We start from the raw sequence: 14159 nt of genomic DNA, 5'->3' as shown, positions 1-14159 counted from the left end.
TTATACCATAAACTTTGTTTGAAACAAATGAATATTCTTACTTTGCTACTTGAAATATTAAACAGTTTTAGAAAGAATGTAATTGCAAATGCACCAGCAAGACTTCTTACAACCATCTGTAACTCCTGTTCCACTTCTGACCTCCGTGGGAACCAGGAGTGCACACATACATACACGATGGCAAAACACTCATGCACTTAAGTACATACATTTTTTGAAAGAAAGAGAAAAATTGTCCTGTTTAAGAAATTTGGTGCCATATTGACGGCAAGTTTTTCATCATATTGATTATTCTGTTATCAGAACTGACTTGTACCAAAGGAGTAATTGTGGGATAGGCATTCAGCACAAATTTCTGAAGAGTCAGGATGACCGGATCATACCTCCATAACAGGACTGAGGTGGATGAGATGATGAAGTCCACCCAGTACATGACCACAAAGACAACCACCAGCAGCAAGATAGTCTGGGTGGCCCTCTTCTCAGGGGATGTTCTCGGGTGGCTGATGCTGTGAAGATGCTTACATTGCCTCTGATGTCTGAACAAGATAATCACCATGTATGCACTTGTGGTCAACATAACTCCTACAAGAAAGACATCTCTGGAGACTGTCACTGTTAAAATCAGGGCCCTGATGATGTAGTTCATGGGAAAGAGTGAGCAATATTTGGTGACCTTCATCTGGTTGCTCTCACTCATGTTGGTAAAAGCATCAACATAGAAGATCTGGTTGCTACTGAATGACAAGTTGAAAGACCAGATAAATAAGAGAGCATAAATCACGTACTTTTTTAGTTTATGTTTAAATTTTGCCAACAATGAGGTACTGGGACTTATAGTGACAGCCTGGAACACACTCAGGAGGCAGGTGATGCAGATGGAGAGGCCTCTCATCACTCTGTTTATGTAAAAAGTTGCCTTACATTTGAAGTCATTTTCAAAGTTCAGTGACTCAAATACGTCTGTAAGCCAAATATCCCCTCCAGTGAGGACCGTCACTACGTGGATGAAGGTCAGTTGACAGGAGATCAGGTCCGTGGGCTTATGACTATGAACTAGGATTATGAAAGTGTAGAAAAAAAAGAGACACATATTGGCTAGGATTCCAAGTACAGATTGGAAGTTAAGGATATTCTTTAATAAGGACATAAGTGGAAACTGTATTCATTTTAATATCATAGTAGAAGCATATTTCATATGCCTAGAAAAATAATAGAGAGTACATCAAACTTGTGATTCAATTGTCGGTACCTTTATATTATCATTCTTGATTAACTTATTCTTGATTAACCTGTCTCTTTAACATTTGATGTTTCAGAGTGGATATCACAGCCTATATTCTTATATACTTCTCCATGTATCTACCTCTCTATATATCATACTAGAGATAATAAAAGCAATCACAGTTGCATTCTACACAGAAAGCACATTTTGTGTGCCTGTATTGCACCTAGGTGTCATACCTTAGAAATCCAATCCTATTGATTTACATTGCCTCATTTTATAGTTAACATCTAAAATAGTAGTGATGAACACAATATATTAATCACATTTTCACAATCATATAAAACTTATTTTGACCTGGAAAATATTCACAAAAGAAATCCAGAAAAGTGAGGTAAGTCAGTCTCACATTGCATAACTTTCATATGTTCTATTTTGCAACTATTTGTGTTTTGACTCATAATTCTAATGAAATCACAGGGAAAATTCATAATAATCTCACTATTTTAATCAGCAAAATGTTGTCTTAGTTAATATTTTCCCTTTTTGATGTCCTTTATTCTATGAAGTCTTACATCCCCAGCATCCTGAATTAAAGACATAGATACAGTTGGAGACCATTATTGCACTTTCCACACCCTATTTATTGTGTAACCATTAAATATGATTATAAATGATCCGAACTGTCTCTCAGTTTAGCTCCCATCCCATCACCTTTTGGAATACTCCACTTAAGGATTAAAGAACTAATTCTAGCTACTAAGACTAACCCTGTTTTTTCTTTGCTTTTTGAGGGAGTAAATCATTAATGTTATGATTCCTTATGATTATTTTCTCTTTTTGCCTTATAACTTTTTGAGCCATCCATACTGTTATTTTACCTCCCTCCTTCTTCTATATTGATGTCCCCCCCTTTAACTATGAACCCCCCATTTTCTCATTTTCCCCATCAGATCACTTGTGTCCTGCTACTCAGCTGTACCTTCCTCCCACCTTCTTCTATATTGACTTCCCTCCTCCCTGCTCAGTAGCCCACCCTTTCCGTTTTCCTGATGAGATCACTTGGACCCTGCCCTTCTCCTCTCTAATGCTCCGTGCCCCACCCCCATCCTCGTCTTCGTCCCCTTTGCTCTGGTGTCTGTAGTTACTGCAGTTACACACTCACATCTGAAGATGTGGAGCTAGGAGCCTCCAAGAAGAGAGATCATGCGACTAAGACAAACACTATTTTCAACACACTGGGGAAAACTTGAACTTGTAGAAGATGACCTGTTTAAAAAGAGATTCCTCCCCATACAGTGGAAACCAAGACCCCACCAGACAGTGTTTACAGTTCCACTCAACAGTCTTACATTTGGTACCTATGTTAGTTATTTGGGCTGGTTACCAGTGTCATTATTTTGTCAAATTACTATAATTCAGTACTTTAAAATTAGCTTCTTGATAAAGAAATAGAAAACTGCTACACTGACTCAGATTCTTGTGAGAAAAAGAATGTCCAATTGTATTGTCAAGCTCACTGCCATATTCCACATACAGAAATTAATGCACAGCTGTATGTATAGAAATAATGCAGAAGTTAGTGTATAAGACAACCCTATAACATTCCCATGAATATGACACCATAAATCGCACATTTTATATTTACATGATTTTTGCTCTTGAAAAGCTTGATCTAGTAAAAGCATAGACTCATCCCAGTTGCCAGAGGCAAACATCTGATTCTCCCACCAACATACTTTTACAGTAGCTGCACTGTGATGTTCTGTATTTTCAAAAGCTCCAGGATACAAGCTGGAGAGATGGCTCAGTGGTTCAGAGCATGTTTTACTTTTGCAAACGACCTGGGCTAGATTCCCAGCAAGGACATGATGGCTCTCATATGACCATCTGTCACTCTAGTTCTGGGGGAGCCGTTGTCCTCTCTGACCCAGACATGCAAGTGACACACAGACATATATGCTGGCAAAACATTCATATATATATATATATATATATATATATATATATATATATATATAATAAATCTTAAATTATAAACAATAAATAAATAAATGAAAGCTCCAGGATGACATGCAATTCAAGCCTTAGTCTTCAATCTGAATGAATGGTAGTCCAATTCCCGATTTAAAATTGCAAATGGACAAACCCTATATGCAGAATAATTTTCATTAATTTTTACATCTACAATTTATCAATGTAGCAAATATATTATATGTAATATGAAAAGATGATAATACAAAGTAAAAAGTAGTAATCTAAATTTTTTCCTTAGCCCAGAGATACTTTCTACAATCTGTATATTTCATATGCTTTGATTTCTAAAGATTTATGACTTACAGAAAATGAAGCATCTCCTATGTCATCATATGGATCATTCTCTGTAGCTTGCCCTAGCTGAGATTTAACCAGAAAAGACCATAGCTACCATGGCTACAAACTGAGTTATTAACATATTCATGAACTGAGAAAAGTTATTTGTTTTTTTTGAAGAAATAAATTGCAGTTCTGGGGGTTTTCATGCTGGCTTAAGCTTTTAATATTTAGTTTTAAGTAATGAAACCCAAAGTGTACCCATAAACATTCATTATATGGAGAAGCCAACACTATTAAATTGACCCAGACCTAAAGTCCAAGCAGCCTTCAGGAAGCTGTTTGAAGAGATGAGCAACAATAGAAACCTAGAACTGCTTAGTGCATTCACAGTTCTACATTCTTCTGAGAAAAATCACTTTACCCCTTCATTATCACAGTATTTGGTTTGGAAGAGTCTTGTTTTATGAACTTATGGGGATCTTTGTATTCTTCTTGTGGAGATTTAATAACATAATGAACATAGAAATATACTAGATAAAAAGTATCATTTTCATTTTCATTTTTACCATAGTTAGTGAGTAATGACCAAAAGGCAGTAGGACTGCTCAGAATGTAGAGTGATTGTGTGACTTTCAGGTGACAAGATACATGGTGTTGGCTAGTACACGGTCCACTGTCAGCAACATTAATAAGTCTTCAGGAATCTCAGGAAGGTGAAGACCTTAGCCACTCAAATTAGGTCCATGAAATCTTTATGAAATACATAATGCCAGCAGGAATAAATAGTGATTATTTTTAATAAAGTATTAGTTCCTCGCTATTACCTGATACACAAATAATTTTAATGCATAACTTATTCTTTGGAAATTAGTTTAGCACAGGTGAAACTGGAAACCCACAGACACTGACTAGAACATTACATTCTCATAGCTGTGAGCCATTTTCCCTGAGATGAAGCAGCAGCAGCATAATGTCACTGCAGAGCCTGTGGGGAAGCAGTCACACCACAGCTGGATGACACGTCACATGGTGTAAGTCTGGAAAGATACGAACATGTTCACTCTAAGTGTGTGTGTGTGTGTGTGTGTGTGTGTAAGAGAGAGAGAGAGAGAGAGAGAGAGAGAGGATCTAAACCTGTAGTTCAGACTGACTCCAATCAAACTCACAATGCTCCTACTTTAGCCTCCAAAGTGCTGGGATCACAGATGTGTGCCACCACACCTACTTCCATTTTCCATTTGAGTCTCCTGTATACATTAGTAAATGATATCCCAACAAAATGAAAATGGAATTATGGCACTCAGCAGCTAAACTTAAATTTACTTTGCATTATTTATGAATGCATATTTAATGAGCAATTGTATTTTGTAACTATTAGGGGTTTTGACTTTAATTAATTGTATACTATTGGAGAATTGAAATTAGTTTCTTATTGTTAATGAAAAGCTTACTTGATATTATCAGTACCAATGTTACAAAGTTCAGTTTATAAACTTGAAATATTAAAACTTATCTTATTTAAATTAAAACACTCAATATCCAACAGAAAATTTTCCAGTTTATATTTTTGTAAGGATAACTTTACAAGGATTTAATAAATAAGTAAGGTAAGGTTTCCATATATTTTTAAATACCCAGAAAAGATATAATTTATTAAAAATCACTGCATTAGAATAAACAAATATATGTAAAACTTTTAAAACTTATTTATACAATGTTAAGAACATAAGTAGAACTTATGGCCTCTAGTAGGCCATCATTTGAAACTTTTCTCAGAATTTCTAAGTATATGCAAACTTAACAGAACAGAAAATTACTGATAGACAGTAAATTATTTAATATTCATTGTATATTTCTGGCTTAAGTTTCATATAAATAAATGCATAGTCAGTTAACTTGAGAAAAGTAATAAATTGGCAAAAACAAAATATCATTTAAATGCATTCTGGTATCACAAATGTAGTCCTGCAAACAAATAAATGTGTGTTCTTTGGTTTTCACTCTCTAAGTTACTTCAGGTGTTTTATGACAAGGAGGGAAGGCTAACACCGTTGGCATTAGCTAGGTGGAACCAGGTTTCTAGAATAATTAGAGCACACACTCAGGAGAATCCATAGTCAGATGTGCTGGTTAAAATATTCCTTTTAGGGCCACTTTTTACATATGTACTAGTGTACATCATTGTAAAAAGTGAAGGATTTCATTCAATATATAATATCCTTCAGTCGTCTTTCATACTATTAGCCTTTCCTGTCTCTCTCCACACATCTACTAGGCCCTGTCTTCTTTCCAATAGCCCCAGCTACTGACTGTCACATATATAATATTCAGCAATTATAGTGAGTTAAATCTATGTTCTTTTACAAATCATCACACTGATATTTTATGTCTACAAGCATCTGTAGTGTGTGCTTCTGACACAGCAGGTCTCCAAAGTAAAATTCTAAGCAGAGAACTCTCTCATCATTTTATTACAGAAAATCCTGCTTCATTCTAGCACTTACAGCTCTCACTATTAATGAAGAGAAAAGCAGACACTCACCTGGCCAGGCCTCTGATAAACCTCCATATAGAATGAGGCTCTAAGAAGCCATTATAAGGAAGAAATGTCATCAGCTTATCTCTCTCTAGACCCATAATTATCATGTCATCTGTAGAGGGCACTTCTGACCTTGAGGTTGTTAGAAAGTTGTACCATCAAATGGGAAAGTGAACTTCTTAATTCCAAGAGAACAGTGGAGTGGGAACAGCTGAGCTCTGGGTTTTCCATGTGTGAGCTACTCTCCCCAGGCCATATCTGTCTGTGTGGATTAGCTGATCCCAGTCTTTGTGAACAAAACAAAAAGAAAATTAATAACGTCCCATTTAAAAGAAGTAGAAAAAACTTTTTACTTCCCCAAGGTATCTTTCCTGCTTCCAAAACATTCCTGATAGCCTCCATACTTAATTGACAGCAGCTTCAGGGTCTCATCCAAAAATTATCAGCACTTTTGCTAAAATTAGAAAATGTCCAACCAGCCTCATAACCTTCGACCTGCAGTCAGTCCTGCCTGTGGGATGTGATGGGGGAAGGATGGCCTAGAGTTTGAGGGAATGGATGAAAAATGACTGATCTAGTCCAAAATCCATGCCAGGAGAGTAAGACCACCTCTCACACTGTCTGGAGCACCAGGACCCGGAGGCTGGATCGCTCAGAGACCTGGGATAGAAGCAAACACAACTGGAGAAAAAAATGTAAATGTAATGATGCCCAACATTATTCTGCTATACACATAGTTTGGTGCCTAGCCTAATTGCTATCAGAGAGGCTTCCTCCAGCAACTGATGGAAATAGATGCAGACCCACAGCCAAACATTAATCAAAAAAAGTAGAAGAAAACAAAATTTCTGTAGCTAAAAACTGTACTTTGAGTGTATTCAAAGGGAAATATTCAAAAATTTTCTATAATATCTAAAATAAATCCTAAAGCAGAGATTTTAAGGTTGTTAGACAGGGACTAAGATATAAGGCACACGAAAGATGATCTAAATTGGACCAGAGCTGTGGTGGTTTAAATGAGATATTCCACCAGAGTCTTGGGCATTTGAACACTTGGTTCCTGGTTGGTGTTGCTGTATGGGAAGGACTAAGGGGTGTGGCTTTGATGAAGGAAATATGTCAGTGAAGGCAGGCTTTGAGAAATTAAAGACACGCTATTTCCAGCTCTCTCTGCTTCATGCTTGTGTTTCCAGAGGTAAACTCTCAGCTTTCTGCTCCTAAAACCATGCCTTCCACTTGCTGCCATGCCTTTCTGCCATGATGAACTCTGGACCCTGTGAAACCATACACCCAAATAAACTCTTTCTTTGATTAGAAGAAATAGGAGGAAAAGAAAATAAGGAAAATGTTACCTCCTCCAAGATCACTTGGGTAAAGTAATCTTTCTTAAGGATGGCACAGACGTGAGGTGATGTAACCGTATTATCAGCAGATACCAGGCTGGGGGCTGGTGATGTTAGTAGAGTACATGCCTAGAAAGTATTGTATATGTAGAACACCATGAAAATATCAAACCTTCAAATTACAGGCACAAGAGAGACAAGAATTCCAAGTCAATGGCAATGATAGGACCTTCAATAAGATCATAAAAGACGACTGCTCCAAACCAAGAAAAGACACCCCGACAAAAATACAAGGAAAGTGCAGAACACATAAAAGACAAGACAAGAAAAGAAAATTTCAGAGGAGACCCACACGCAGGCCCAGGGTGGATTGCCCCAAGATCTGAGTGGGAAGCATGGTTCTCCTCAGCACCATGACGGACTGAGTGGGACAATGGGACCCACATGCATGCCCACGCGGTTTGCCACCCGCTCCAAAAAGAAAACACAGACCCACCAGGTGTCTTGTGGTGCCTGGCAGATGGGCACTATTATGATGAGTAAATATATGGTGTGGTAAGGGAGAGAGAGAGAGGGAGAGAGGCGGGGGCAATGGTTTATGTCCTGTGGACAGAGGCATATCTGAGGAAGTGAAAGTGGTGAGGAGCAGGCTGACCTGGGTGGCTTGATTGCCATCCAGGGTCATGGTGATGTCTATGCCTGTCCTGCTTCTGGGGCCCACGTCTGAGTTCATGGCTCTGATGCAGCCACAGTTTCTAATGATGGCCTTGGCTGATGATACCACCAAGGCCAAGAGAATAGGGCTGTACAGAGTTTCCCCCTCACTGGCTGCAACCTAGGGACAACTAGTCCTGCTCCTCACCTGCTGAAGCACTCAGGAGAGAGGGTCCTAAACCTTTGGCAGCACAATAGAGCTGGTCTTGTTTGCAGTGGCATGGGCAAGCAGGCCCTGAGGGTATGAGAATGAGAGAGCAGGTCATGTCCTCCATGTATTGAGGGATATATTCCTCCCCTTGCCCCTAGCCAGTTGTACCAGGTGAGGGAACTGACCCAACCCCTCACCAGATGTAGCACTCAGGAAAATGGGCCCTGCAACTACCCAGGCCCAGAACCAGGGCTATGAGTTGACCCACCCCAATATTCACCCCATCTATGATCTGTTGAAGCACAGGAAAGGGATGGATCCCAGAGCTGCAGGATCTTCACAACAAGGGCAACAACACGATCTCCAAGATGAGTCCCATGAGGGCCCACCATCAAATAGTGTACCAAAAACCAGAGGCCTTGAACCAGATCAATGATGCTTTGCAATGAACACTTGCAAGCAAGAATATATGGATAAAAGGATTTACTGTGTCACTTACGTTATCACACTACAGCTTTCACGATGAGGTTGGGGTTTTTTTTCCTCTTAAATTTTATTTTATGTGCACTGTCTGCTAACACTCCTTAAAGCCCACCTAGTAACCCCAGACTGCACTCCCTCCCCTAGGTACCACACCAGGCCCCACAGCCCCAGCAGCTGTACCAGAGGCCACAGAGATACTAAGGACCCCAGGGAAGACACCACCCACTACCCACTAACCCCCTTTATGCTTCTCCAACAATCCCAGACTGCACCCCTCACCCCCCACACCTGGCTCCATATTCCTGGTCTACAACTTCAGAAGAAGAGTTTGGCTTTACCAGAAGCCAGGCCAGATCTAAGGACCCCAGATCTACAACTGCAGAAGACTTCAGCTTTACTGGAGCACAGGCTAGATCTAGGAACTCCAGCACTGACAGCTGTACTAGAGGCTAGGCTGGTCCTATGGACCCCAGAGACCAGACCAGATCCAGGGACCCCAGTCTGTACCCCCTCCCCTAGGCTCCATATCATGCTCTACAACTTTGGAAGAAGATTCAGCTTTACCAGAGACCAGGACATATATAGGGACCCTTAGGCCCCAAAACCCCAGAGGGGAAATCCTACTGGACCTGAAGACAGGATAGTCACCAGAATCCTTGTCCATTTAGGCCAGAAGACCAGAAAAGAGAGAGAATCCAAGGAACAAAAAAAAAACATTGAACTAACAAAGACAAATGCAGGAATCAACACCTAGACCTATAATCATCCCAATGCCTAAACTCTAGTGTAAGAACACAATCAATAACAGAAAAGGCTATATGGCATCACCAGAGTCCAGCTATCCTACAACAGCAAGACCTGAACAAACCAACAGAGCTGAAGCACAAGAAAGCAACCTTAAAAGTGACTATGAATATGGTAGACATACTTAGAGAGGATATGAACAAAACTCTTAAAGAAATTGAGAAAAAGACAAACAAAAAATTGGAAGAAATCAATAATTCCCTAAAAGGAAGCCAAGAAAAAATAGACAGATGAAAGAAACTGTTCAAGACCTGAAAATGAAAATAGAAGCAATAAAGAAAACACAAACAGAGGGAATCCTGGAAATGGAATATCGGGGTAAGGGAACAGAAACTACAGATACAAGCATCACCAACAGAATACAAGAGATGAAAGAGAGAATTTCTGACATTGAAGACACTATAGAGGACATAAATTCATCAGTCAAAGAAAATGTTAAATCTAAAAAATTCCTGAGAAAAAATCATCCAGGAAATCTGGGATATGATGAAAGAACAAACATAATAATAGGAATAGAAGAAAGAAAAGAAATACAGGCTAAAAACCCTGAGAATATATTTTTAAAAATTATGGAAAATTTTCCCAACCTAAATAAAGACATGCCTATAAAGGTACAAGAAGCTTACAAAACACCAAATAGATTGGATCAGAAAAGAAAATTCACTTACCTCATAATAATCAAAACATTGAACATACAGAACAAAGAAAGAATATTAAAAATGACAAGGGAAAAGGCAAAGTAACATTTAAAGGCAGACCTGACTTCTTAACAGAGACCCTAAAATCCAAAAGGGTCTGGACTGATATCTTGCAGACTCTAAGAGACCAGGGAAGCCAGCCAGACTACTATACCCAGCAAAACTGTTAATCGCCATAGATGGAGAAAACAAGATATTTCATGACAAAGTCAAATTTAAGCAATATCTATCCACAAACTCAGCCCTATAGACAGTACTAGTAGAAGAACTCCAACCTGAGGAAGTTAACAACACTCACAAAAACACAGATAATAGATAAACTCACATCAGCAAAACCCAAAGAAGGGAAAAAAACAAACACAAATACACACACACACACACACACACACACACACACACACACTACCATCAACAACAACAAAATAACAAGAATTAACAATCATTGGTCATTAATATTCCTCAATATCAATGGCTTCAATTTGCCAATAAAAAGACACAGGATAATGGATTGGATACAAAAACAAGATCCATTATTCTGCTGCACACAAGAAACACACTTCAACATCAAAGATAGACATTACCTTGGAATAAAAGGTTGGGAAAAGGTTTTCCAATCAAATGGATCTAAGAAGCAAGATGGTGTAGCTTTCCTAATGTCTAATAAAATAGATTTCCAACCAAAATTAATTAAAAGAGATAGAGGACATTTCATACTCATCTAAGGAAAAAATCCACCAAGATGATGTCTCAATTCTAAACATCTATGCCCCAAATGTAAGGGCACACATATTTGTAAAAGAAACATTTCTAAAGCCTAAATCAAACGTAGAACCCCACACAATAAGAGTGGGACACTATAACACCCCACTCTCACCAATGGACAGGTCATCCAGACAGAAAGGAAACTGAAAAATTATGGAACTAACAGATGTTATGACTCAAATGAACCTAAAAGATATCTACAGAACATTTCACCCAAATACAAAAGAATATACCTTCTTCTCAGCACCACATAGAACATTCTCCAAAATTGACCATATACTCAGCCACAAAGCAAGTCTCAACAGATACTAAAAATTTGAAATAAACCTCCTGTATCTTATCAGGCCACCATGGATTAAAGACGGATTTCAGAAACAACAGAAAAGGATGCCCATAACTCATGGAAACTAAACAACTCTCTACTAAGTTACTACTGGGTCAAGGAAGAAATAAAGAAAGAAGTTAAAGACATCCTAGAATTCAATGGAAATGAGTACACAACATACTCAAACTTATGGGACACAATAAAAGAGGTATTAAGAGGAAAGTTCATAGCACTAAATGTCTTCATGAAGAATTTTGAGAGCACTCATTACTAGCGACTTAACAGCAAACCTGGAATCTAGAACAAAAAGAAGCAGACACCTAAGAGGAGTAGAAGGCAGGAAATAATCAAAGTGGGGCTAAAATCAATAAAATAGAAACAAAGAAAACAATACGATGAAGGAAATGAAGAGTTGGTTCTTTGAGAAAATCAACAAAGTAGATATACCCTTATCCAAACTAAGTAAAATGGCAGAGAGAGAGAGAGAGAGAGAGAGAGAGAGAGAGAGAGAGAGAGAGAGAGAGAGAGAATATCTAAATCAACAAAATCAGAAATGAAAACAGGGACATAACAACAAACTGAAGAAATACAGAAAATGGTCATACTTCGAAAACGTGTACTCCACAAAATTGGAAAAATCTTAAAGAAATGGACAGATATCCTGATATACACCACTTACCAAAGTTAAATCAGGATCATATAAACAATTTAAATAGACCTATAACCCCTAAGAAAATAGAAGCAGTCATTAGAAGTCTCCCAACCCCCACCCTAAAAAGTGCAGAGCCACATGGTTTTAACATAGAATCCCACCATAATTTCAAAGAAGAGCTAATACCAATACTCTTCAAATTATTCCACAAAGTAGAAACAGAAGGAACATTGCCAAATTCTTTCCATAAGGCCACAGTCACCCTGATACCCAAACCGCACAACGACTCAACAAAGAATTACAGACCAATTTCACTCATGAACATTGATGCAAAAATACTCAATAAAATAATTGCAAACCAAATCCAAGAACATATCAAAAAGATCATCCACAGCAGATGTAGAGATCCACAGCCAACCCCTGGCCAAGCTCCAGGAGTCCAGTTAAAGAGAAGGAGGAGGGATTATATGAGCAAGAGGGGTGGGGAGTAACATCATGATGGGGAAACCCATGGAGACTGCTGACCGGAGCTCCTGGGGGCTCACAGACTCTAAAACAACAGTTAGAAAGCCTGCATGAGACTGACCTAGGCCCCCTTCATGTGGGTGACAGTTGTGTATCTTGGTCTCTTTGTAGGGTCCCTAGCAGTGGGAATGAGATCTGTCACTGGCATTTTGAAACCTATTCCCTATGGTGGGATGCCTCTCTCATCCTTGATGTAGCGGGGGAGGAGCTTGGTCCTGCCTCAACTTGATATGCCATGCTTTGTGGACTCCCATGGGAGGCCTTACCCTTTCTGAATGGAGACATAGGAGGAGTGATGAGGAGGTGTAGAAGGGATGTGGGGGAAGGGATAGGAGAGGAGGAGGGTGGGGAAACTGGTTGGTATATAAAATAAATAAAAAAATTAATTAAAAACATTTAAGAAGATCATACAATGAATTTAGCATGAATATATGGAAGCCTGGATTTATGTATCTTTGATCTAAATAGAAACAAATTTGAAATTTGATGCATAGAAGTTAAAACAGAAATTTGACTTTTTCCCCCATTGCAATAGTACAAAATATACCTTGTAAGTAATTCTTTTATGACTTTCCCTCACAGATGTGACTTTCTTTTAAAAATCATGAGCCTTTGTTTGAAATGTCACCATCGCCACATGGGTTACTGAACCTTAGGTCACAAATTATGGTAATTTCATTTGTTCATGGATGGAGGGAGAAGACAGCTTGATTTTGTAAAGCCTGACTGCCGAGCAGAGAAATAACTGGTTTCTCTCATGACTGCATCTCATAAAATCAGTAGTTAGGGAATAAGCTAATCAGACTAATTCTGAAAGAATGGCCTCAAAAGTATCCACCTGTAGCCACCACATAGAACTATTTCCAGGTTTGCATCCTTGGGAGCAAGATATTATAGACTGTTCCTCGAGATTGAACCTGATGACATCACGAAGGTGCAATGCCTACTCTGAGTTATGTGTGTGGCTAACATCAGAGATTAAGTAAAATAAAGTTAAAGACATGCTAGGAATGAAATGAATTTAATCATTTTCAAGAAACGTGTCTGACAATCTTATGATGGTAGAAAATCAAAGGTCATGTTGCCATGAACGTATGTGTAATAAAAATATTTTCTTTCTTGATGTATCAACACCATAGCGACTGTTAATTACAAGCTGTCCTTATTTAACACCAATTTTCTAATCTGCTAATTATTAACTACCAGGAAAAATTATATTCTTAAAAGGATTCACTGAATTCAGACTCTGTAAATTTGTTTACTAAAATGGCAACACATTCAAATAGACACCAGAATAATATGAAGGAAAGGGACAGGAAGGGAAAGATATTGCTCCAAGATTACAGATTCAATTAGAGCAAAGAAATAGCTTAAAAAATATCACATTGTACCACATGAACATACACAGCTACACATTGTCAACTGAAAACAACATTTTAAAAGTCTGTTGCCGGGCGGTGGTGGCGCACGCCTTTAGTCCCAGCACTCGGGAGGCAGAGCCAGGCGGATCTCTGTGAGTTCGAGGCCAGCCTGGGCTACAGAGTGAGTTCCAGGAAAGGCGCAAAGCTACACAGGAAAACCCTGTCTCGAAAAACCAAAAAAAAAAAAAAAAAGTCTGCAAA

At 38.6% G+C, this 14159-nt stretch overlaps 1 protein-coding gene across 2 annotated transcripts; it reads right to left on the bottom strand.

Moving 5' to 3' along the window:
• Nucleotides 1-241: 241 nt before the first annotated feature.
• On the bottom strand, nt 242-10980 carry LOC128098981 (vomeronasal type-1 receptor 90-like). 2 transcript variants are annotated; one of them, XM_052720577.1, is made up of 2 exons: nt 10962-10980; nt 242-1152 (listed from the first exon to the last, which is right to left on the bottom strand). In XM_052720577.1, exons 1-2 carry the CDS (start codon nt 10978-10980, stop codon nt 242-244), a joined length of 930 nt encoding a protein of 309 aa, XP_052576537.1. The 2 variants fall into 2 exon arrangements, with proteins under 2 accessions (XP_052576537.1, XP_052576536.1); XM_052720576.1 differs by lacking the exon at nt 10962-10980 and having other exon boundaries at nt 242-1180.
• Nucleotides 10981-14159: the final 3179 nt, after the last annotated feature.

Source organism: Peromyscus californicus, unplaced genomic scaffold (assembly GCF_007827085.1).
Source record: "Peromyscus californicus insignis strain IS unplaced genomic scaffold, ASM782708v3 Scaffold_6__1_contigs__length_162567912, whole genome shotgun sequence".
Taxonomy (NCBI): domain Eukaryota; kingdom Metazoa; phylum Chordata; class Mammalia; order Rodentia; family Cricetidae; genus Peromyscus; species Peromyscus californicus.
The sequence above is the reverse complement of the archived record's forward strand: the minus strand, read 5'-3'. Positions and strand labels throughout refer to the sequence as shown.